Below are 26,799 nucleotides of genomic sequence, written 5' to 3'. Positions count from 1 at the left end.
TTGGCATTCTCTCGATGAGCTTCAAGAGGTAGTCACCTGAAATGGTTTTCCAACAGTCTTGAAGGAGTTCCCAGAGGTGTTTAGCACTTGTTGGCCCCTTTGCCTTCACTCTGCGGTCCAGCTCACCCCAAACCATCTCGATTTCAGGTCCGGTGACTGTGGAGGCCAGGTCATCTGCCGCAGCACTCCATCACTCTCCTTCTTGGTCAAATAGCCCTTACACAGCCTGGAGGTGTGTTTGGGGTCATTGTCCTGTTGAAAAATAAATGATCATCCAACTAAACACAAACCGGATGGGATGGCATGTCGCTGCAGGATGCTGTGGTAGCCATGCTGGTTCAGTGTGCCTTCAATTTTGAATAAATCCCCAACAGTGTCACCAGCAAAACACCCCCACACCATCACACCTCCTCCATGCTTCACAGTGGGAACCAGGCATGTGGAATCCATCCGTTCACCTTTTCTGCGTCTCACAAAGACACGGCAGTTGGAACCAAAGATCTCAAATTTGGACTCATCAGACCAAAGCACAGATTTCCACTGGTCTAATGTCCATTCCTTGTGTTTCTTGGCCCAAACAAATCTCTTCTGCTTGTTGCCTCTCCTTAGCAGTGGTTTCCTAGCAGCTATTTGACCATGAAGGCCTGATTCGCACAGTCTCCTCTTAACAGTTGTTCTAGAGATGGGTCTGCTGCTAGAACTCTGTGTGGCATTCATCTGGTCTCTGATCTGAGCTGCTGTTAACTTGCCATTTCTGAGGCTGGTGACTCGGATGAACTTATCCTCAGAAGCAGAGGTGACTCTTGGTCTTCCTTTCCTGGGTCGGTCCTCATGTGTGCCAGTTTCGTTGTAGCGCTTGATGGTTTTTGCGACTCCACTTGGGGACACATTTAAAGTTTTTGCAATTTTCTGGACTGACTGACCTTCATTTCTTAAAGTAATGATGGCCACTCGTTTTTCTTTAGTTAGCTGATTGGTTCTTGCCATAATATGAATTTTAACAGTTGTCCAATAGTGCTGTCGGCTGTGTATTAACCTGACTTCTGCACAACACAACTGATGGTCCCAACCCCATTGATAAAGCAAGAAATTCCACTAATTAACCCTGATAAGGCACACCTGTGAAGTGGAAACCATTTCAGGTGACTACCTCTTGAAGCTCATCGAGAGAATGCCAAGAGTGTGCAAAGCAGTAATCAGAGCAAAGGGTGGCTATTTTGAAGAAACTAGAGTATAAAACATGTTTTCAGTTACTTCACCTTTTTTTGTTAAGTACATAACTCCACATGTGTTCATTCATAGTTTTGATGCCTTCAGTGAGAATCTACAATGTAAATAGTCAACGCATTGAATGAGAAGGTGTGTCCAAACTTTTGGCCTGTACTGTATGTTAGAGTTATATGTTAGGAGTGTTTTATTTCTAATTGTTTTGGTAACATGAGCATTAGCACAGTAATGCTAAAATAACATGTTGTATGTGATAGTCACGGCACAGTGCGGCAAATATACTGTAGGTTGGTACGATTATAATATATGCGTTTCCAGAGTGTTTTTCCACAGGACACAGGGAGATGAGGAAGAGGGAGAGGGAAAGGAGGAAGACCAAGGAGAGGTAGGGGGCGTGGGGGTAGACGCGGTGCAGGAACGACCAGGCGAAGAGGTGTGTCTCGGCTACACAGAGGGAAGAGAAGGAGAACAGGGTGACAGCCTTCGCAGCAGTGCGAGAGGAATCAACAGATTAGGCTGTAGGCTAGGCTAACCATTTAGCTGTAGCTCTGGGATAACATTAGCCAAGGCTAGGATAACGTTAGCACGTAAACGTGACGTTAGCCGTCACTCGAACTTAGACGAGAGGGAAAAGTGGTTGCAAACATGAAGCATGAATTACCTGTCTAGCAGAAAGCAGGCAACCTCCACATCCCTTGTGAAATCCTTCTCCTTCAGGAGTTTTTTCCACCTGGAATAAACAACGCCGATATTCACTCACGTTTTGTCCCGTCCTCACTTATCTGATCTTTTTCTTTTATTTGGTGGCGTGGTTTCCCTCTTACGGGGCAAAACATGTGTGTGGTCCTCCATTTAAAGTGCGACAGAATCATAAAAGTACAAAGCAGGTTCATGCAGAAGCGACCCGGATTGATCTTCACCTTAACCGTCTCCAGTGATGGCAAGTTCTAGGTAAACTCAAAAGGCAAAGTGCGTATATCCCTTTCGGCCACTGTATTCAAAAATGGCGACGCAAGAAGGCAGCCTCCATCAGACCGTGCCCTGCCTGTGTATATATAGAGAAATCATTCTAAGCCTACGAGAAAGCTTCCATTTGTATGTGAATTGCATTACACTTTAGTAAATATATATTTATGAAAGCAATAGTTGTTATTTGCTAATAAACAACCACGTAAATTACACATTGTAACTTTAACTGTCTGACATTCCTAAGCCTTTTCGCCACCACACATTCTGCTTCTAATCTGACCTTAACGACAACTGGCTTTATATCATGCTGATGTTATAGTTTAACGGCGCCCAGTGGCGTCCGACTGGCATCCACCACTGGGAGGGGTGGTGGATGGGTCCAACAAACACCGACTTTCATCCGATCTGACTTTCAAAACCCTGTTCTTTTTTTCCTAAACCACGTTCTTTTGTTGCCTAAACCTAACCACAAGTTTTTGTTGTTTCAGCCCAGCCATGTGTGTTTGTTGTTGAAGGGAAAAAAAGTCAGTTCATGGTGTTGTACCAATGTGTATGTAAACGTTAAATTTCCTGTGAAAACTGCAGTGGATTTTTTTTATAAAAAGAAATGCACGTGAGAGAAGCAGAAATTGACAGAATTTCAGAAACCAATGCACCCAGGGGGGTTTTCCATCAAGCAGGCTAAAGGCAAATCCATGCTTAAAGGGATAGTGCACCCAAAAATGAAAATTCATCCATTATCTACTCACCCATATGCCGATGGAGGCCCTGGTAAAGTTCATCACTTGCGGAGATTGGCGGGGGGCAGCGGCTAGCACACCTAATGGCAGATGGCGTCCCAGACAAACGTCCAAGAACACAAAATTGAATCCACAAAGTATGTCCATACTGCTCATCCGTAGTAATCCAAGTGTGCTGCAGCCACGACATAAAAAGTTGTTTCGAAAAACGTCATATGAACTCTGTTTTTAGCCTCACTGTAGCCTGTGGCTCTGACTGCTTCTCTGTGATCCGCGATCACGTGTGCGCACTCAGGGTGATCGGTGATGCACAGTCTCTGAAGAGCAGCAGTCTCGTCAGTACTGATGTTCAGATTCTCAAGTGCAGGCATCGCCAATTCCCAGTCTGAGCAGCAAAGACTTTCCTCATCCGCTGGCATTGCTTTGCATTTGAAACAACTACACCACCAGGTTTCCAGTGCTCGATTCTGCGGCTGGCTGAGGCTCATGAGCTGCAGCGGCTGCTTTGTTCAGTAGCCTGAGTTCCGTCCGTATACTCGGGCTCAAACAAATACGGCTCAACAAAGAAATGCTCTTCCTTCTCAATTTCAAAGTCTTCAGACATGTTGGGCTGTCCTTTGCTAAAAGATCGTAGTGCAAATTATCTTTTAGCTCTGTGGTTACTGCTGTCTCCCTGTGAGGTGCACGTGTCACGTGATTTAAACACGGGTGAGCAAAGTTCATGCTTTCGCTGGTCGCGCGCAAGTGCGCACACGTGAGCGCAGAGCACAGAGAAGCAGTCAGAGCTACAGGCTACGGTGAGGCTACAAACAGAGCTCATATGACGTTTTTCGAAACAACTTTTTATGTCGGGGCTGCAGCACACTTGGATCACTACGGATGAGTAGTAGGGAGATACTTTGTGGATTAAATTTTGTGTTCTTGGATGTTAGTCTGGGGCGCCGTCTGCCATTAGGTGTGCTAGCCGCTGCCCCCGCCGATCTCTGCGAGGGATGTGAGGACTCTAAAACTTCACCAGGGCCTCCATCGGCATATGGGTGAGTAGATAATGGCTGAATTTTCATTTTTGGGTGCACTATCCCTTTAAAGTCCATTCTCACTGAGGGCAAATATCCGCGCAGATTATTCTTGCGGAAAAATATAAAAGTTGATTTCATGGATTCTTATGGAAGTTTGCACACCAGGGCGGAACTTTCGTGAGGTGAAAAAGTTTCGGCCCAGACTGACCCCCCGCGGAATTCGCCGGTGGAACTACACAGCTGGGCCAATGAAATTGTTTGTTTATAGTCGCGCAGACCTGGGAGAGTCCAAAATCCAGCCAGTCGGGATAGTATGTGAGAAAGGTTGATAAACCTCGTTTCACAGCACCCCGTCCTTTTTGATAAAAGACAGGATGATTTTATGAACAATGAATTAAAGGACAACGTCTGGCAGTCCATTGTCCAGCTTGGTAGCTAGCTTGCTGCAGATGCTGCTGCTACTACTCTCGTCCATGTTCACCCACACCTGTTCACACTGCGCGGAACTGGAACTCAACGATGTGAAATTCCGCACCGTGTCCGTACCGCGCCTGTGTATATGGTTTGAATGCGGAAAAGCGCTGTACGAATATTCCGCAAAGCCGTCCTGCATTTCCACATCGCGGCAGTGAGAATGTACCTTTAAATGGCCAAGTCTGACTAATGTGAGCCAGAGTTCTGTTCCATCAAAGTGGCTAAGATTAGCCTCACATCGGTAACCATGGAAACCATAGTTCTGGCTAAGCCTGATACATCGAGCTAAACTCCGGTTTCCGTTCCATCAACCTGAGCCACAACTCCGTTCCATCAAGGTGGTTAACCTGAATCCCAGCCTAGTAACCATGGTAAATAGACAAGAACAGACACCTAAAAGACAGTTCTGCCAGTGCTTTCACACACTCACAACTGTCATGATAAAATAATATGTAGATCATAAAATATATAACATCATCAAAAAACATTAACTTAAAAAACAAATTAAAAAGTAATAAAAATAAGATAATTAAAAAACAGTAAAGCCAAAATCAAACTAATAACAACTAAACTATAATAAAATGAAACTGAGGCATTAAAGAAAGATTGTACATGTACACCAAACACACGAATATGTGATTGCCCTCCCATCCCCACCCCACTCTGTTTCCAATTGGCCAGCAAATTCACAGCCTATTAAGGTCAACAGACAATGGCCACATAAGGCGTGCATCCAAGAGAAGGAGAGGGACACACCCAGAGAGACACAAAGACAGAGCAAGCAGGATATTCTTATGTCTTATCTTGACCTGCTGCCAAGTCGCCAAATCCTCCTCTGGCTACTGAGGCTGCTTCTGTTGAGACATAACAGTGAGTGATGAAGATGGGACACACACCACTGTGGTCTGTCTGTTTCTTATCCTATAGCACATTCCATACATTTAAGGGGATTTTCCTTATTTTGATATATCAAGGGATAGAGCTTACAGTTGACTCCCAAATGATGAGAAATAGATAACTGATTCACTCTCATCTGCATTCACTTAATAGGTTTCCTAATCTCCACTGAATTGATGGATTTGGGTTTGCTAAATGTCATTTTCTACAATCAATAGATAAATGTCATGTGAGTATTTCCTATAAACTGATCATTTCAAAAATGTCATAATCTACAATCAATTATGTGATAAATGTGATGATTCACATAAAATAGTTTGATTTTAAATGCATCATCTGAACTTTACATAGGAATCAGTAGATAAATGTGATAAATAGTCTATCACGAATATTAATTTACACATTTGGTGAATTTCATTAGGCATACTTGAACTGTTAGATTTAATAAGTATTCTCGTGTACATATATTTTGTCCCTTTGATGTGGGATTTATAGAACATGATATTATGCTGAAATGCTTAATTTTCTTTGTCACTTACGCATTTAGCCTGTCGGCAATATTCTGCCATGCCACCTCCCTTGCTTTATTAATTGCTGCAGTATTGCCTTTGTTCCTAATCATGTCCTAATAGTCCTCATACACTTTCATAAGGAGCGTTTGCTCCGCCACAGAAAAAACCTCCGCTCGTTCCTTTCCTTTGCTTTTTGACATTCTGCAACATGTTCAGCACTTGACTAGTGTGGGCTTTTTATTTTCCCTGGGCACGTCCATGAGTTAAGACTTAAAGAGATAGTATGACATTTTGGCAAATTCCCCTATTGCCGTAATCCCTATACTCATATGAGTCGGTACATTACCTTTAATTGTCAGTGCCTGCTGTTCTGAGATCAGTGGGGCAGAGCTGCCCGCTGAAATGGAGGTGAACGGTACAGGCCCCTCTTTCCCTCAAAACTAATCAAACACACCATCAAATGACTCCAAAACGCTCTAGTGGACAACACATGGCTTGCGCATTCTCCATGCTATGAAATAATAATGTATAAATTAAAGCTGCAAGCAGCTGTGATTGGGCCCTCTCTCACGCCACTGCGGGGGGGCAGCAGCACGCATCACTGAAGCGGTTGTGTGAAAACTCAGAGTAAATTAACCCTGACATATTGTGACGTTTCAACTTCCTACTCCAAAAAAACCCCTATGGTGAGGGGTTTTTGAAAATTTCAAGAGGGCGCTATAGAGGCATTTTGTCCCCCCCATGGGCAACGTTCCTATCAGATGTAAGAGTTCGCCATTCTTGACCAGTATATCAATTTTCATGAGGATATGAGGCCACTGAAGCCATCAAAAAGCCAAACATATTTGATGGCGAGGGCGACGCCATAGCGGCCACGCCCCTTCACATAGAGAAAAGCTTTTAATAACTTTTGTATCAAATGTGATGTTGATTGAACAAAATCTGTAGAAGGAGTTCGTTAAAATGAAAGGTGTCGAAATCACAAAATCACCACCAAAATGAAAAGTTTAAATCAAAATGGCTGACTGTTTGGAGTAGACCATTGGTGGCAGAGACTTTTTTTGTGCAGCTGGGTGACATACACATGTGTACCAATTTTCATCTTCCTACTCCAAAAAAACCTCTATGCAGAGGGGTTTTTGAAAATTTCAGGGGGGATGCATTGCTATGGATGCATTTTGTCCCCCCCATGGGTGACGCCCCTATCAGATGTAAGAGCTCGCCATTCTTGACCTGTGTATCAATTTTCATGAGGAGATGAGGTCGTTGAAGCCATCAAAATGGCAAACGTATTTGGTGGCGAGGGATTGATAGTCCCCACGCTGCCGCACAGACACCATTAGACTTAGCTGCACAGCATTCATAAGGTAGCTTCACCAACTTGTTCTGCATTCATTAGTAGTGGAACGAAGTTGATGCAGTCAAGTTTGTGGCATTAGTACATGTAAAAGTAAAAACTAATCACTTCCTGTTACCACTTGGGGGCGCTATGAGTAAGGTGGGATATTAACATATCTGGGCGTTCGGGGCATGTCCAGCAAGTTTGACGCTGCTGAGATCAAGTATGTAGGCGGGAGAGCCGTTTGAAATTTGATGGCAAGAAAACGAAAAGTCACCAAAATTTGTCATGCCCTTGCGGCCACGCCCCATGACATACAGAAAAGCTTTTAATAACTTTTGATCAGCATGTCCTCAGGATGATCTGTAGCCAATTTGAAGTCAATCAGACGAAATCCCTAGGAGGAGTTTGTTCAAATTTAAGTTGTGGAAATCGCCGTAACAAAACAATTCAAAACAAAATGGCCGACTTCCTGTTGGGATTTTACCATGATGTCAAGAGACTTTTCTGTGTGTCTTGGTATGATACATGTGCGTACCAAATTTCGTTTGCCTACGACAAACTAACCCCAAGGGGGAGGGGTTTTGAAAATTTGTAGGGGGCGCTATTTCGCGTCGACCATGTGCAATCACCCACATTTTGAAATTTGGGAAAGGGGCGAAACTGGGGAACAAAGTCCGGTAAAGAATAATAATAATTAAAGCTGCAAGCAGCGATGAACGGGCCCTCGCAGTCCACACGCGTCGGGGCATGCTGCCGTCAGGGGGCGTGCACCGAGAAGTCTTGTCAGCTGTAATAAATAAATAAAGAATTATCTCTTACATTTCCAGTATACAGGTAGGCATCCAACCCACATATGTATTTTTCCAAAAAGTAGAAGCTGAATACATGGCCAATAGTTCAAGGTCTTCTTGCTCTTTAAAAGTTGACATGGTGTCTCTAGCTCAAAGTATGAGGGACAAGAAGAGGTTGAAAGTCGATGAGTTTTGAATAGGATTTGAAGATTTTTCAATTTACTTCCATTCACACTAATTAGACTGGCACCAGAGTGTCACCTATTGGCCGATTTGTACCGAATTTTGCACAAATCGGGCCATGGAACACAATTAGCAAAAATATTGTGGTAATCAGACTATATTTGGTCAAGATATGAAAGACTGTCTGTTTTGAAAACAATGTGCAGGAATTTGTTGTTTTATATTTTGGCCATTTTTTGGACAATCAAAATTCTTTTAATAACTTTTTGTCAGGAGGGTTGACAGATGCTACATGCAAATTTGGTGCAAATTGGTCAAATCGCCTAGGAGGAGTTCGAAAAAGTTTTTCATTTGTCGCAATTTCGTGAATGGAAAGTTACCATGAAAGTGGGCATGGCTTACACCACACAATTCAGTGGAATTCAGAGAACACGTAAATAGAAGGTTTAACAATGTGTGACATATTATGTGGGAGTTATTTGCCAAAAATGCTTTTGCATTGAAAATAACACCACCTGCTGGTCATTTTTGGTGTGTGAGTTACAGGGGCCAGTCTATACCAGCCCTATCAATTTTATTACCATGAGTGTTATGGTGTTGGCACAGTGCCAAATATTAAATTAGACGGCTACCAGAGCACCACCTAGTGGCGGATCGGTAAGTCCTTCGTCAGATATTTTCACAGAGCCTCAGGGGCTCATGGGGAAGTGGTAACCTGAGTTTCATGTCATTCGGATACACCAATGTGGAGATATGCAGCACTTCCTGTTTAGAACGAAATCTGCAGGAAGTTGCTATTTAATAACTTGAGTATTGTTTGGAATATCAAAATTCTTTTAATAGCTTTATGTCAGGAGGGGCCACAGATGCTGTGTGCAAAGTTTCATGCTAATCTGTGAAATTGCCTGGGAGGAGATCAAAAAAGTAGGTTGCGACATTTTGCGAATTTATGGAAAAAAACGGGATGCGGACATGGGCGTGCCCTATAACACAAGATTCAGAGCAATTCACTGAACGCATGGATATATATTTTTGAATGTGCGACAAAGTATATGGGAATTATGAGCAAAAACGCACTTTCCTTAATAATAGTGCCCCCTAGTAGTGGAAATTCAGGACGACAATAGATTATAAAATTTTTCGCCAGGTGTGACTTATATTCCAAGTTTGGTGAGTTTTGGGGTATGTTCAGGCAGTGAAAAGATACAATATATATATATATATATATATATATATATATATATATATATACATATATATATATATATATATATATATATATAATCGGGAGAGAAACAATAGGGACCTCGCAGGTCTCCTGCACGGGCCCTAATAATAATCATTCGAAAAACAATCGGGACCTTGCAGGTCTGTGACCTGCTCGGGCCCTAATAATAAAAATTCCTTGCATTTCAATAGGGTCCTCCCACATGGCCTGAGCCATGTGGGGGCTGTGGCGCGAAAAGAGAAGGGAGAAAAAAACCTGGCACGAGCAAAAAAACGCAATGTTTTGTTCATTCACCAGGTGGCGCTACAAGAGTAACCAGATGTGGCCAGGTGCGTTCAAGGGTGGACCCTCATCACACATGTGAAATTTCGAGCAAATCGGATTATGCATGAAGGTTTTATACCAAGTTCATGTTCCTTGGTGAAGAATGAAAAGTCGCCACTGCCGCTGCGGCAGCCTGCAACATGACAGGACACGTGTGTCACTGTGGAGATTCATCGACTTGATCGTCATGTGGCCACAAAATGGAGTTGAGGAGCTTGAGGTTGGTGTTGTCAGTGTAAAACATGGCATTTCCTCTTTCCACAAGGGGGTGCCATGAGCAAGATTGCCTTATCATGTAGAGAAATTTTGAAGCAGTTTGGATGAATTATGTGAGAGAGAGAGCTGCTTGAATATGCATGGCGATGGATCAAAAATGGCAGCGCCATAGCAGCCACGCCCTTTGACCTACAGACATGCAGAGCACAATTTTAATCAGCATGGTGTCTGGATGATCTATAAAAAATTTGAAGTCAATTGGATGAAATCCCTAGGACTAGTTTGTTAAAATACAACATGTGGAAATCACCCCAAAATGACAAGTCAAAATCAAAATGGCTGACTTCCTGTTTGGAGTAGACCATTGGTACCACAGACTTTTATGTGCATCTGGAAAACATACACATGTGCACCAATTTTCATGTTCCAACTCTAAAAAAAAACCTATGGGGAGGGTTTTTGAAAATTTCAAGGGGGTGTTATAGAGGCATTTTGCCCCCCCACACCCCTCCTCCATTCTTAACCTGTGTATCAATTTTCATGAGGAGATGAGGTCGCTGAAGCTATCAAAATGCCAAACGTATTTGGTGGAGAGGGAGGCGCCATAGCGGCCATGCCCCTTGACAATGAGAAAAGCTTTCAATAACTTTTCATCAGCATGGTGTCTGGATGATCTATAAAAAAATTTGAAGTCAACTGGATGAAATCCTTCAGACTAGTTTGTTAAAATACAACATGTTGTTGTAAGATACTGTCATTACCTGCATCTCTCTCTCTCTCTCTCTGTGTGTGTCATATGGATTACTGTTAATTTATCATGTTGATCTGTTCTGTACGACATCTATTGCACGTCTGTCCGTCCTGGAAGAGGGATCCCTCCTCAGTTGCTCTTCCTGAGGTTTCTACCGTTTTTTTTCCCTGTTAAAGGGGTTTTTTGGGGGAGTTTTTCCTTATCCGCTGTGAGGGTCTTAAAGACAGAGGGATGTCGTATGCTGTAAAGCCCTGTGAGGCAAATTGTGATTTGTGATATTGGGCTTTATAAATAAAATTGATTGATTGATTGATTGAACATGTGGAAATCACGCCAAAAAGACAAGTCAAAATCAAAATGGCTGACTTCCTGTTTGGAGTACACCATTGGTACCAGAGACTTTTATGTGCATCTGGACAACATACACGTGTACCAATTTTCATGTTTCAACTCAAAAAAAAAATCCCTATGGGGAGGGGTTTTTGAAAATTTCAAGGGGGCGCTATAGAGGCATTTTGTCCCCCCCATGGGCAACACCCCTATCAGATGTAAGAGTTCGCCATTCTTGACGTGTGTATCAATTTTCATGAGGAGATGAGGTTGTTGAAGCCATCAAAATGCCAAACGTGTTTGGTGGTGAGGGAGGCACCATAGCGGCCACGCCTCTTGACATAGAGAAAAGCTTTTAATAACTTTTGATCAGCATGGTCTCTGGATGATCTGTAAAAAATCTGAAGTCGATTGGATGAAATCCATAGGACTAGTTCGTTCAAATGTAAGTTGAAGAGCTCGCCATTCTTGACCTGTGTTTCAGTTTTCATGAGGAGATGAGGTTGTTGAAGCCATCAAAATGCCAAATGTATTTAGTGGCGAGGGATCGATAGTCGCCACGCCGCCACACGGACGCCATTAGATGTAGCTTCACAGCGTTCATAAAGTAGCTTCACCAACTTGTTCTGCATGCATTAGAAGTGGAATGAAGTTGATGGGGTCAAGTTTGTGGCATCAGTACATGTTAAAGTAAAAACTGGTCACTTCCTGTTTCCACCAGGGGGCGCTATGAGTAAGGTGGGATATTAACATATTGGAGAATTCAGGGCGGAGCCATCATCATGTCCAGCAAGTTTGAAGCTGCTACGATCAAGTATGTGTGCGTGAGAGCCGTTCGAAATTCAATGGCGAGAAACTGAAACGTCGCCAAAATTTGTCACACCCTAGCGGCCATGCCCTTTGACCTACAGACATGCAGAGCACAACTTTTGATCTGTAGCCAATTTGAAGTCGATCGGATGAAATCCCTAGGAGGAGTTTGTTCAAATGTAAGTTGTGGAAATCACCGTGACGAAAAAATTCAAAACAAAATGGCCAACTTTCTGTTGGGATTTTACCATGATGTCAAGAGACTTTTTTGTGCATCTCGGTATGATACATGTGCGTACCAAATTTTGTTTGCCTATGACAAACTAACGCCAATGGGGAGGGGTTTTTGAAAATTTGTAGGGGGTGCTATTTTGGCATTTCGCATCGACCATGCGCAACCGTCCAAAAATATTGAATTTAAGATGTGACTGGACGAATGTGAAAAGTTAGAAGCATTTTCAAATTTGGGAAAGGGGCGAAATTGGGACATGAAATGTCGGAATAACAATGATAATTAAAGCTGCAAGCAGCTGTGATCAGGCCCTCGCTCCCCCATGCAACCGCGGGGGCCTGAGGCACATGGGGGATGTGGCGCGAAGCAAGAAGGGAGAAAAAAGCCTGGCAGGAGCAAAAAAACACAATGTTTTGTTCATCCACCAGGGGCACTGGGAGTGTAACTAAATGTGTGCAGGTGTGTCCAGGGGCGGACCCTCATCACACATGTGAAGTTTCGAGCAAACCAGACAATGTCAATATATAATAGGGAATTTCCTGTTTCCACAATGGGGCGCCATGAGCAAGATTGCCTACGAGCATATGGAGGCGTTGAGGGTGGGGCTCTTATCATCTACAGAAATTTTGAAGCAGTTTGGATGACTTATGTGGTAGACAGAGCTGCTTGAATATGCATGGCGATGGATCAAAAATGGCAGCGCCATAGCACCCACGGCCTTTGACCGACAGACATGCAGAGCACAACTTTTGATCAGCATGGTCTCTGGATGATCTGTAAAAAATTTGAAGTCGATTGGATGAAATCCCTAGGATTAGTTCGTTAAAATACAACGTGTGGAAATCACGCCAAAATGACAAGTCAAAATCAAAATGGAGTAGACCATTGGTGCCAGAGACTTTTATGTGCGTCTGGACAACATACACATGTGTACCAATTTTCATGTTCAAACTCCAAAAAAAATCCTATGGGGAGGGGTTTTTGGCAATTTCAAGGGGGCGCTATAGAGGCATTTTGTCCCTCTCATGGGCGACGCCCCTATCAGATGTAAGAGCTCGCCATTCTTGACCTGTGTATCAATTTTCATGAGGAGATGAGGTCACTGAAGCCATCAAAATGCCAAACGTATTTAGTGGCAAGGGATTGATGGTGGCCACGCCGCCACACGGACGCCATTAGATGTAGCTTCACAGTGTTCATAAAGTAGCTTCACCAACTTGTTCTGCATGCATTAGAAGTGGAATGAAGTTGATGGGTTCAAGTTTGTGGCATCAGTACATGTTAAAGTAAAAACTGGTCACTTCCTGTTACCACCGGGGGCTCTATGAGTAAGGTGGGATATTAACATATTGGGGAATTCAGGGTGGAGCTATCATCATGTCCAGCAAGTTTGAAGCTGCTACGATCAAGTATGTGAGTGTGAGAGCCGTTCGAAATTTGAAACTGAAGAAAACTGAGAAACTGAAACGTCGCCAAAATTTGTCACACCCTAGCAGCCACGCTCTTTGACCTACAGACATACAGAGCACAACTTTTGATCATCATGGTCTCTGGATGATCTGTAGCCAATTTGAAGTCGATTGGACGAAATCCCTAGCACAAGTTCGTTCAAATATAAGTTGTGGAAATCGCCGTAATGAAAAAATTCAAAACAAAATGGCTGACTTCCTGTTGGGATTTTACCATGACGTCAAGAGACTTTTTTGTGCGTGTGGCTATGATACATGTGTGTACCAAATTTCGTTTGCTTACAACAAACTAACCCCAATGGGGAGGGTATTTTGAAAATTTGCAGGGGGCGCTATTTCAGCATTTTGCACTGACCATGTGCAACTGCCCAAAAATATCGAATTTCGGATGTGGCCGGACGAATATCGAAAGTTAGAAGCATTTTCGAATTTGGGAAAGGGGCAAAATTGGGACACGAAATGTCGTAATAATAATAATAAACAGCACGATTTCAATAGGGTCCTCCGCGGATGACTTCGTCGTCACTCGGGCCCTAATAATAAACAGAGCGATTTCAATAGGGTCCTCCGTGGACGACTTCGTCGTCGCTCAGGCCCTAATAAACAGCACGATTTCCATCGGGTTCTCCGCGGACGACTAATAATAATTCCTTCAGTTTCAATAGGGCCTTTGCCTGGCCTTCGGTCAGTGCTCGGGCCCTAATAATAATAATAATTCCTGCAGTTTCAATAGTGCCTTTGCCTGGCCTTCTTTCGGTGCTCGGGCCCTAATAATAATAATAATAATAATAATAAACAGCGTGATTACAGTAGGGTCCTCGCAGATGACTTCGTCGTTGCTTGGGCCCTAATAATAAACAGCACGATTACAATAGGGTCCTACGCGGATGACTTCGTCGTCACTTGGGCCCTAATTAAGTGACATTACGACACATGAAGCAAATACTCTGAACTACTTTCTTGAGTAAACCACTGGGCAGAGTGACACAGTGCACACCTGAGACACTGCCGTAGTTATTGCTTGCAGCCTTGCATTTGCGGTATCGTAAGCTGGATGCACCAGAAAGTTGGAGAAAAGTTTACAGAGTGTTGTTGTCAATCATGGTTTAATTTATTGTAAAAGGTTGCAGTAACAAGCCAAAGACATGGAGCAGAGTGAAGTTTCACGTAGTACCAACCAAAAATACGGACAGGATGAAACAATAGCTATTTGTGCCGGACATCGACGCCAACACGCCGGTCCAGAAAATGTTTGTTTGCTCCAACCATTTTTAACCGGAGGACTACAGTGAAAGGATGGAGCGCAAAAGCTCAGGAATGGTTCAAATGCTTTTCTTGAAAGATACTGCCATACCATCTGTTGGCATCACAAAACGAGACGTGGTAAGTGATCGTTGCATATTTTGCTCAGCAATCTCTCTGCTGTAACGTTACCTCCATGTTGAGTAACATTAGCCTACAACCCAAGCATGGTAAATAAGGCTAAAATGCAAATGTTGTTGTGGTTATGTTATGGTTCTGGTGCTTGCCCAGAGCATATAGTGAAGTGACTGGCATTACTTCTCATTGTTGGGAATAAACAGACTGCTAGGGAACATTTTATGTTGTTGTTCCCTCAGGAGTTGTGGTGATTTATGAGTGTGGAGTTAGCATGTTCTCTCCGTGTTCCAGTGGTTATTTTGAGGCGTACTCTTGTCCCATCCCACCATCAACATATGTATGTAACATACAGTCACTGGCCATTTTTTAGGTACACCTTTGTAATTTAGCCTCTTGCACTCCACCCCCATTTTTTAGCGAAAACGCCTAAAATGACATACCCAAATTAAAATGACTGTAGCCTCTGAACTGCTCTGACTACATGCATGCATGAGGTCTTGCCAGAAAGCAAACTCTCTGAAGTTTCTTGTGAAAGTTTTCGAAATACTCTAGATGATACAGAGACAGAGTAATGGGCCTCTGAAGTCAGTAAAAAGATGAAGATTTTGCCTAAAATGAAATAAAAAATGATTTTCAGGATGAATAACTGTCTGTGGCTTCATCTGAGCGGGTAAATGGCACTGTGAGGCTGTAGGAACACTATCAATGAACATTTGTTTCAAGTTTGAAGAAAATTGCTCAAAGTATGACCATTCTACTGTGTTTTATCCATGAAAAGATCCAGGCGGAGCTCCAAATGACAGAGCGCTCACTCTGCTTCAAAACAATACTGTCAGTGATCAAACAACACTCAGCCAGCTTCAAACATTGTACCTTATTGAAATCAGGTGTGATTATGATAGCTGATGTTGTTTATGACAGAAACACCATAAAATATCACCAAATAAAGCCATATGAAACGTGAAAGTTCTGATCCCACTTTCTAGGTGGTATATCTCAGCCAAAAATAGTGGTAGGAGTGAGATCTCAGCTTTTATAAACCAGCTATGTATTCCCTGGATGGCTCGGCATGAGATCACGAGTAATCCTTTAACTTTTCCCCTCGGAAAACGGCATAACATGGCTTGTCACCACTCGTCGCGATTATGGACTTCGTGTATTTAGTCTGCTCTGGTGCGAAAACCATAAGGAATAAAAGAAAAACGATGACGGATTCAGGAAGCCGAGAGCTCCCTGAATCCGGTGATATCAAGCATCACATGGTTTGATGATGTAGTGCGCCTGTGAGATCCCATTTAACAGAGGAGGGAGGGAGCACGGACGCCGGCGTCCAAACGGAGTTAAAGAGGCTAATGCAATCCAGTAGAACGGCCATACCATGATTTTTTCCCCGAAGCTTATACATTTTCGGTTATTGTTGACATTGTCTAGAAAGTGATGATTCTACTTTGTTTATTATTGTGGTCATAGTGAATGGTTGTGGTGTACTGGAGTGGCCTCCAAATTTTGTCTAATTGAGGGGGACATATTATTAGGAACACTTTTCAATATATTGCACTCCAGTACACCAGCACCACCCACTACCATCTCAATAATAAAGTAGAATAATCACCTTTCTGACAATGTCAACAAAAACTGAAAATGTAAAAGCTTTGTAAACATAGAATGTGTGGCAGAGCTTTTGTATTGGATTGTATTAGACTGCACAGGTGTACCTAATAAAGTGGCCAATAAGCCCCACATTTACACCACCAATCCATGCTGGCTCTGGGTCTCCCCTCAGCCCCTGGTTGCTTGGCAGCCTCAGCTATTCTTGCTCTCTCTTCTTCCAAAACCTATAACTCTTCCTCTGTATATTCTCGCTTCTTCTCAACAGACTTGTTTTGATGACGGGAGTAACTGAACTAAACATACGCTGTTTGAAATCACTCCGCCCAGCAAGTACTGTATGTCTGGAATGTAGTTCCGGCTGTGCATTTGACTTCAAAACAACTCTATCTCGTAATATTACATTATTATTTCATAGCGTGGTGAATGTGTAAGCTACAAGTTGTCCACAAGAGCGTTTTGGAGTCATTTGATGGTGTATTTGATTGGTTTTGAGGGAGAGATCGGGCTGTACCGTTCACCTCCATTTTGTGCTCCGAGCAGCAGGCAGCTCTGCCCCACCGATCTCAGAACAACAGGCACTGATAATTAAAGGTAATGTACCTACTCATATGACTATAGGGATTACGGCGATAGGCGAATTTGCCAAAATGTCGAACTATCCCTTTAACAGGTGAGGCTTGAATTAGCGTCAGTTGGAGCCAGCTGATTTCACTTGATGGAACGGGTTGGCGCAAGATTGGGAGTTGGCGTTTAGTCAAACTTCAAGATTACACCTTAGTCTAGATATTCTTAGCTACGTTGATGGAATACCCCCCTGGGGTACCTTGCATGTCGTTTATGGATGTGGAAAGTCCATGACCAAATGTCAATATGTGACAAGATTAGAGAGAGAATGTGTTGTATTATCAGGCCATAGAGTATGTAAACTTTGGTTGAAAGTGGGCACACACAATTGTGTGATAATAATCATCACCTGACCACTATCCTTAAATAAAAGAATAGTTTTCTGCATAATCAGTCATATTTCCTAATAAATATATAATTTTCTGCCAGGGGTATATAAATTTATGAGCACAACTGCATGTATGAGGCTAAGCTTTTTGTTGTTGTTGTTGTTGTTGTTGTTGTTGTTGTAGTTGTTGTTTTTGTTTGTCTGTTTTTGTTTGTGTTTTGTTTCTCCATTCAATAATGCATGTTATGAAGTCTTGCAATTTTGAAAATTATTTATTAGCCAAAACCTTTTAAGATAAGTCAACTTTGATCCAAAGCACAGGCATATTAAAATATGTTTTGTTTTGGGTTTTTTTGCTGAAAAACAACTTACTATATGCCTCGACCTGACAGTAATATTTTTTATAAAAGCAAAAAAAAAAAAAACATTTCATGAAGAAATCAGACGCACAGTTAATACTGATGTATTATTTTCAACTAGATGGAAATCAGAAAGCAAATTCTCGAGCATAGTTCAGTTATATGTCCTGGTATAAAATTTTGCTCTTGTGTCAAACAGTCCAATCAGCTGCATCAAGAGATTTCCAAAAGAAAGGTGTCTCAGTTTGGTAAAAGACTTCCACAAAGATTGGTCTCAAGTATGCTTTCTCATGACTCTCACGATTTCCAGGCAAGTAAGGAGCAAATACGAAAATTTTGGATTTACCTATCACTTGAGTCTCTATCAGCTGCTAAGCAGGAGCAAATAGTAGAGATGTTGTAGGAAAAATTGTTGTTGAGGGTGCTGAACTCAAAACAGGTCAGGATAACAAAGGCCAAAATACACCTATAAATATGTTAAATCATGTGTTTTTATTCTTTCTTCCTTAACCACTTCCCCATGCTGCAATTCAAAATAGCTAGTAGTGAAAATATCCCTTCAGACTAACACACTGACCACTTCACATAGCATCAAATCTAATCAAGTCTCTTTAGCGCCCAGTAAATGTATAGTTGTAAGAAAACAATACTGAAGAAATATATTACTTAGCATACATGAGGCAAGCAGAGTGTGTGTGAGAACTTACTATGTGCAGCATTAGATAGTCCCCCAGACCAGGTGCACTATCAATCCTGACCAGAATGCCATCTTTCAGAGAGGTGCTGAAGCCAACAGTCAGCCTGTCCGTCCTGGTGCTCGGCCTCTCATTGGCAGGCCACTTGAATGTAATGAGGCCTCCTCCTTTGCCAAAGATGTATGTTGTCCCAGCTGAACAGAAAATAAGAATAAATGAATAATAAGCTGAACTCAAACAAGAACCACATCCATCCATCCATCCATCCATCCATCCATCTTCTAACCACTTCAAATCTGCTGTCTAAATATATAATATATATATATATATATACAGTACAGGCCAAAAGTTTGGACACACCTTCTCATTCAATGCGTTTTCTTTATTTTCATGACTATTTACATTGTAGATTCTCACTGAAGGCATCAAAACTATGAATGAACACATGTGGAGTTATGTACTTAACAAAAAAAGGTGAAATAACTGAAAACATGTTTTATATTCTAGTTTCTTCAAAATAGCCACCCTTTGCTCTGATTACTGCTTTGCACACTCTTGGCATTCTCTCGATGAGCTTCAAGAGGTAGTCACCTGAAATGGTTTCCACTTCACAGGTGTGCCTTATCAGGGTTAATTAGTGGAATTTCTTGCTTTATCAATGGGGTTGGGACCATCAGTTGTGTTGTGCAGAAGTCAGGTTAATACACAGCTGACAGCCCTATTGGACAACTGTTAAAATTCATATTATGGCAAGAACCAATCAGCTAACTAAAGAAAAACGAGTGGCCATCATTACTTTAAGAAATGAAGGTCAGTCAGTCCGGAAAATTGCAAAAACTTTAAATGTGTCCCCAAGTGGAGTCGCAAAAACCATCAAGTGCTACAACGAAACTGGCACACATGAGGACCGACCCAGGAAAGGAAGACCAAGAGTCACCTCTGCTTCTGAGGATAAGTTCATCCGAGTCACCAGCCTCAGAAATGGCAAGTTAACAGCAGCTCAGATCAGAGACCAGATGAATGCCACACAGAGTTCTAGCAGCAGACCCATCTCTAGAACAACTGTTAAAAGGAGACTGCGCGAATCAGGCCTTCATGGTCAAATAGCTGCTAGGAAACCACTGCTAAGGAGAGGCAACATGCAGAAGAGATTTGTTTGGGCCAAGAAACACAAGGAATGGACATTAGACCAGTGGAAATCTGTGCTTTGGTCTGATGAGTCCAAATTTGAGATCTTTGGTTCCAACGCGTGTCTTTGTAGAGCGCAGAAAGGTGAGCGGATGGATTCCACATGCCTGGTTCCCCACTGTAGAAGCATGGAGGAGGAGGTGTGATGGTGTGGGGTGTTTTGCTGGTGACACTGTTGAGTTTATTCAAAATTGAAGGCACACTGAACCAGCATGGCTACCACAGCATCCTGCAGCGACATGCCATCCCATCCGGTTTGCGTTTAGTTGGGCGATCATTTATTTTCAACAGGACAATGACCCCAAACACACCTCCAGGCTGTGTAAGGGCTATTTGACCAAGAAGGAGAGTGATGGAGTGCTGCGGCAGATGACCTGGCCTCCACAGTCACGGACCTGAACCCAATCGAGATGGTTTGGGGTGAGCTGGACCGCAGAGTGAAGGCAAAGGGGCCAACAAGTGCTAAACACCTCTGGGAACTCCTTCAAGACTGTTGGAAAACCATTTCAGGTGACTACCTCTTGAAGCTCATCGAGAGAATGCCAAGAGTGTGCAAAGCAGTAATCAGAGCAAAGGGTGGCTATTTTGAAGAAACTAGAATATAAAACATGTTTTCAGTTATTTCACCTTTTTTTGTTAAGTACATAATTCCACATGTGTTCATTCATAGTTTTGATGCCTTCAGTGAGAATCTACAATGTAAATAGTCATGAAAATAAAGAAAACGCATTGAATGAGAAGGTGTGTCCAAACTTTTGGCCTGTACTGTATATATATATATATATATATATATATATGTATATATATATATATATATATATACAGTACAGGCCAAAAGTACATTGTATATATATATACATATATATATATATATATATATGTATATGTACTGAGTGTCCAGAATACACTGAATATTAGTAGGCTTATGCAAGGAAAGTTGATGATATCATGTAGTGGAAAGGTGCTGTGACAGTTAAGTAAGATAATATAAGAATAGCAGGCAGGGGCGGCTGGCCAATAGAGGGCGATAGGGTGCCGTCCTCCTTGAGCCACGAAAGGAAGATGATGATAATAAATGTATGATTATCATCATCATTATACACACAATATATTAATTATTCTGATAATTTTCACTTGAAACAGCTCGTCTGCATGTGAAGTCACATTCCGACCCTTTGGGGCATTATCACTCTGCCTGGAAATCGCCCCGATCACTCTCATAGACTTTCATGTAAAAGGCTTTTTTTCCAAATGCAGGCACTCAAATGCAATCTCTATGGGTTCCGGGAGGGCTCGCCCCAACATGTTTTTGTCATACGTAAACCACCAAGTATCATTCATGTGCTCCTCGGATGGTCCGATTTCCCATGTCAGGAAGTCGTTCTTCAGAGTCTACTTCATTGTGTGTTCATGAGCATTTAAGTTGTAATGTGGAGACAACATGGACATTACAAAGAAGATGTATTGTATTCTATCACTCAAAATGTTTAAAAAACAAGTTGTCAACCGTTTCCACTGAAATATGGCTTTACGGACGGAAACTCATTTTTCTGATTATTCCGACATCACATGAGGCAGCGCCACTGCGCAGCAGTCACATTCAAGATCAACATGGCTAACATTTCCAGCTGATCCAAGAGGCTTTTTAACCCTATAGATTAAAAAGGAGTGACGCATAGTGCGTCCAAATTCACACCTGTTCTCTATAGATTTTCTGCGTGACTGCGTCATAGTGAGAAGCCACACATATCACGTGAAACAGCGGGACCGCAGCTTTCCAACAAGACCAAGCACTTGTCAGTAGTCCAATGTTTTCACAGCGAAAAAAAAAATAAAGTTACACTAAATTTATGTATAACAGAGCTTTCATACAGCTTTGCACACACATTACTCTTGGATGGATTACTCGCGAATGCTGGGTCGCACAGAAATGTCACGCATATCACATGAAAGCACAGGACCAGAGCTGTCCAGTGATACCACACGTCATTGTGCTGTCATCCCATCATGCTGTAAATATAGATCAATTGTCTACAAAATAAAAACCTGACGAATTTTTTTACAATCCATTATACAGATCTTGTTATCAGTCACTTCATATAGTGAGGAATATCGTATCTTACCACGTCTTAGGCTTGCGTGTGTTTCTCCCTGTCCATCCACGTTTGTAGTCTGGCTTTTAAGATGCAAATATCTCCATATTGTCCAGTTGACACTCTGATAGTGTCTGATGGTCTATGATAAGACCAACACACTTCACCTTTACAAACTGTAGCCTAATTATGTATGCGTGACAGGGCAGTAGTCACCATATACATTATTGATCCCCCCCCCGAATATGTAACTGAAACTGAAAAACAACCACAAAAAATGTTCAGGTCAGGTCAAAGAGCAGCACGGAGCACAGAGAAGTAAGTCAAGATCATGTCAACAAGAAAATGTCTAGAATTTTTTTTTACTGCAAACAAAGTGACAAATATTATCTTTGAGGACATCATTGCACTTGGTTGACTATTTTTCTATTATCTTAGATGTAAATATTGCATGTTTCTTTCCAATAATCCATTTTTGACTTGTGAATAAGTCAATGGAATTTCTTGCAATAATGAAAAAATACTGGCAATCATGTCCACCTGGCACAAACCACATGTTTTGGACAGCTGTGAAGTGACAGAATGTCCCACCATCATGGTTCTTATATTACCAGATTCCAGAGAGTCTCCCCTCTTCATATATGGCAGAATATGTCAACTTCCAACTTGCTATGGTGAGATACATGTACGAATGTAAGAATTTAGTGACACGGATTTGTGTTTTTCATTGATATAAAAATTGATATAAAACATAGGCACATAGAAGGACATGGAATGATGGCAAATCTGGTTAGCCCAGATTGTCCTGGAAAAAAAAACCAAAACAAAACAACAAAACAAAACAAAACAAGATATAGCATGTGTATGTAGCCTTTATAATGACTGTGATATGAGCCTAGGGCCCATAGGGTTAAGTTGTAGGGTACATTTATTTCTTTAATCAGAACACACAATGAATTTCCACTTAGCTATAATAAAATGTTTTCTGATTAAGACTGACAATGACTCAGTGAATACCTTACTCAATTTTATTTGATTGGTAAAACAGATCTCTGTTCACATTCAAAGGTATTTGTGTGGGCAAACTGATGAAAATTAGTCTGTTGGTGACCACAGTGGATTGTTCATTCATTGTAGAGCCAAGTTAATTCAAATATACCCACTGAATGGGTCACCTCAGCCATCATCACAACAATTGCCCCCCTTGAGAAATTTGGCAGGAGCCGCCACTGATAGCAGGTATCACTGCACTACAGCGATATGAAATATTGTAATAATACTAACAACTAGAAAAGTGCACTTGGTAGAGTGCAGATCTCCACAAGGTGGCCAAGTGGCTTCCTGAGCTGATCATCACCTCTCCAAGCAATTCTTGTAATTCTGGCAGACATAGAGCAGCATGTTCTAGAGGTGTCCCAGAAGTGTCTCAGAAGATAGTAAAAACAAATTTGCCTTGTCTACTATCGATAGAGCCATGGTGCATTGTACAGAGCACATCAAGTACTAACTTAATGAGAAAGAACTTCACAAGTTAGCAACACCAGCGACCACAGTCAGATGTATCCCTGGGGCAGAGCAGGTGACACTGAATCAAATATAAAACTGCTTGCTGAGGGTAAGCATAGATTTAGTTAGATTATTATTCACGTCAGCAGTAATGACGCCTGATTACGCCAGTCAGAGGTCAATAAAATTACTAAAAAATGTCAGACTCCATAACTTTCTCTGGGCACCTCCCAAACCAGACCAGTGATGACATGTATAGCCTCATATTATCATTGAACCACTGGCTTAAGGTGGTGTAATAACTGGCAGACTTTCTGGGGAAGACCTTGTCTGATTAAGGGAGACAACATTCATTTCACTTTGGATGGAGCTGCTCTCATCTGTGACTGAATTTAAAACCCTGACAACCCAGAGATGAGACCAGGAAGCAGAGTCTTACATACTTACCTGAGCTTCCTCTAGAGCAGTTACCCACCCATATTGCCATAAAATCTGTGTCTGTGAGCAGACCACGAAAATTATGTAAACCTAAAAGAAACAAGAGTTTTACATAAAAACCCAATAAGTACAATCAAACAGGATGAATAAATGTGGACTTTTAAACATCCCATCTCGTCATCTAAAGCAGTGCTGATAAATGATTTAATATCAGATAATAATTAGAGGTGGGGGAAATGGCTGATTCTTAGATGCATCATGATGCGGACATGGACAATCGGGCATCGTATCAAAAATGTCCATAATCAGTTGTCTAAATGTTTCATAATAACGTGATGTTGACAAACAAAAGATGTGGAACTCAACCGCAAAGGCAGTGCAGCACCTGCACAGTCTTCAGCACGGACATGCGAGTTAAAGGGATAGTGCACCCAAAAATGAAAATTCAGCCATTATCTACTCACCCATATGCCGACGGAGGCTCAGGTGAAGTTTTAGAGTCCTCACATCCTTTACGGAGATCGGTGGGGGGAGCGGCTAGCACACCTAATGGCTGACGGCGCCCCAGACTAACGTCCAAGAACACAAAATTGAAACCACAAAATATCTCCAACATGCTCATCCATAGTGATCCAAGTGTCCTAAAGCCCCGAAATAAAAAATCGTATGGAAAAATGTCATTTGAACTGTTTTTAGCCTCATCGCAGCCTATAGCTCTGACTGCTTCTTTGTGCTCCGCGCTCATCTGTGCGCGCTCAGGGTGATCGGTGATGCACAGTCTCTGAAGAGCAGTAGTCTTGTCAGTACTAATGTCCAGATTTTCAAGTGCAGGCATCGCCAATTCCCAGTCTGAGCAGCAAAGACTTTCCTCATCCGTTGGCTTTGCTTTGCATTTGAAACAACTACACCACCAGGTTTCCAGTGCTCAACTCCAGTATTCTGCGGCTGGCTGAGACTCATGAGCTGCAGTGGCTGCTTCATCCAGTAGCCTGAGTTCCGCGTCCGTATACTTGGACAAATAAGGCTCAACAAAGAAATGCTCTTCCTCCTCAATTACAAAGTCTTCAGACATGTTGGGCTGTCCTTTGCTAAAAGACTGTAGTGCAAATTATCTTTTAGCTACTGTGGTTACTGTTGTCTCTTTCTGCGGTGCATGTGTCACATGATGTAAACACGGGTAAGCAAAGCTCATGCTTTCGCTGGTCTCGTGCAAGCGCGCACATGTGAGCACAGAGCACAGAGAAGCAGTCAGAGCTACAGGCTACAATAAGGCTAAAAACAGAGTTCATATGACGTTTTTCGAAACAACATTTTATGTCGGGGCTTCAGGATTTCTGCGAGAAAAACACTTGAGCGTGATCTGTAAGAGTTTATTATGTCCTCTTGGCAAGCCCTCCCTACAATGCTGCTGCATATTAATGTGGTGCGGTGCTTCCCCCACTGATACGCCTTTTCAACGGTCTCTCTGTCCTTCCTCATGAAGCGAAGCTGCAAAGACCTGAACTACCTGTTGCCTGTGTCTTATTTTCTCCTGTTTCCAACAGGTTTGTGAAGTCTTTAAACTTGCATAACTGCATACACACGTTGTCAAACATGTAAAATGAGTGTTAGATTGGTTGTGAGGGTAGTCAGTGCATTTATATGGGTTTTCTGACCAGTAGAGGGAAAAGTGTTTTTCTTTGTTTTCTTACTGTGACCTAAGATGATGCCAGTGTTCTGTCGATTTCCCCTACCTGTCAAGAAGTGCTGCTTTGTGGTTCTGTGCATGCGCAGAGCCAATTTTCCAAGTTTTGTTTCCACGCCCATAAATTTTTGCTACTTGTCAGTCCACGCTCTTGTTAATGGTGAGTAACATCCTCAAAATCCATTTTCTTTGCGCTTTTGGCCTATTTAAGAAGTTAAGTTAGCATGTAATATGCTGCCATTAATCCTACAGTGGCAGTGAGGAAAACATTGAATGCAATGAATGCATTGATTAGTGGGAGCATTATTTGATGCCAAGTATTTCATCCATCAAAATACACTACCCATGAAATATTAATTCCATTACACTTTTTGTACATTAGACAAATGAGAAAAGAAAACACTTATTTTATGGCTTTTTTGCATATACAGATAGAAAACCATAAAGTAGCATTTTTTGATAGAGTAGCGTGAATTGATAGACAGATCTATCGGTTTATGCAGCAGTAGCAATTTTCGACAAAGCAGCAGAAATCGTCAGAATACCGGCCGTAAACTTTTAATTGAGATGAATGTAATACCTAAATGTGGTCTTGCTTTTGGCTCCAGCACATTTCATTTTTGGAAAAAATAATATTTTATTAATGTAAGAGCTTGTTTTAAATAACTATAGTGCATTTTGATGCATTTGTAAATATGTTTCACACCCTAAAAGTTTAATTTGCAAGTCTTCAGCTCATATATTTCTTCTAAACTGACATGCCATTGTCATTACAAGCAACTTTCTTTTAAAGTTTTATTTTACACTGAATATCAGAGTAAATGAGGGAACATATAAGGACCTGCAAAATCTACATTTCTTTATAATGTTTTCCTATAGTACTATGGACTAAATGTAAATACAGCTCAATTTTTAGACTGAATGAGGACACATTAATAGACTAATACACTGGTTGGACTCCACTGTATTTATTGTGAAGAGAGAATGTGTGTTTTATATGAAAGTAAAAGGGGAAAAAAGAACCATAATCAGCTTATGTAATTTATTTTATATCTGATATTTTAAATTGTGCAAGGAAAACATTTTTGCATGTGTGCAAATAAAATGCATGGAGCGAAGCCGCAATGAACTGAACTACCTGTTGCCTGTGTTTTCTTTTCTCCTGTTTCCAACAGGAATCTTATCTGTATATAGGTTCTCTGTCTGAGACCTGTAACAGATTTGTGGGGGCTTGTCCGGGATTGGCGACACCTGTGGGTGGAGAACGTCATCGATCCAGTGATCCCTGAACCCGTGGACCTGTGAGCATATGCCGTCAGAGTGAGGGGCTGCGAGAATCCAGGGTGTCTGACTGCTGCCAGAGTGAGGGATTTCTAGGG

The 26,799-nt window shown here is 41.9% G+C and overlaps 1 protein-coding gene across 11 annotated transcripts in view; it reads right to left on the bottom strand.

The window, feature by feature from the left end:
* Positions 1–26,799, bottom strand: part of nrxn3a (neurexin 3a) — a 735,897-nt gene that overhangs the window by 143,041 nt on the left and 566,057 nt on the right. For all 11 annotated transcript variants that reach the window (XR_007450902.1, XR_007450903.1, XM_049596227.1 and 8 more), the window contains one exon: positions 18,524–18,705. Coding sequence is in view for 9 of the 11 variants with exons in the window: in XM_049596227.1 (XP_049452184.1) it covers positions 18,524–18,705 (182 nt within the window). In the remaining 2 variants the exon portion in view is untranslated. The remainder of the gene's footprint in view (positions 1–18,523; positions 18,706–26,799) is intronic.

Source organism: Epinephelus fuscoguttatus, linkage group LG14 (assembly GCF_011397635.1).
Source record: "Epinephelus fuscoguttatus linkage group LG14, E.fuscoguttatus.final_Chr_v1".
In the NCBI taxonomy this organism is placed as follows: domain Eukaryota; kingdom Metazoa; phylum Chordata; class Actinopteri; order Perciformes; family Serranidae; genus Epinephelus; species Epinephelus fuscoguttatus.
Note: the sequence above shows the minus strand (reverse complement) of the source record. Positions and strands in the feature narration are given on the sequence as shown.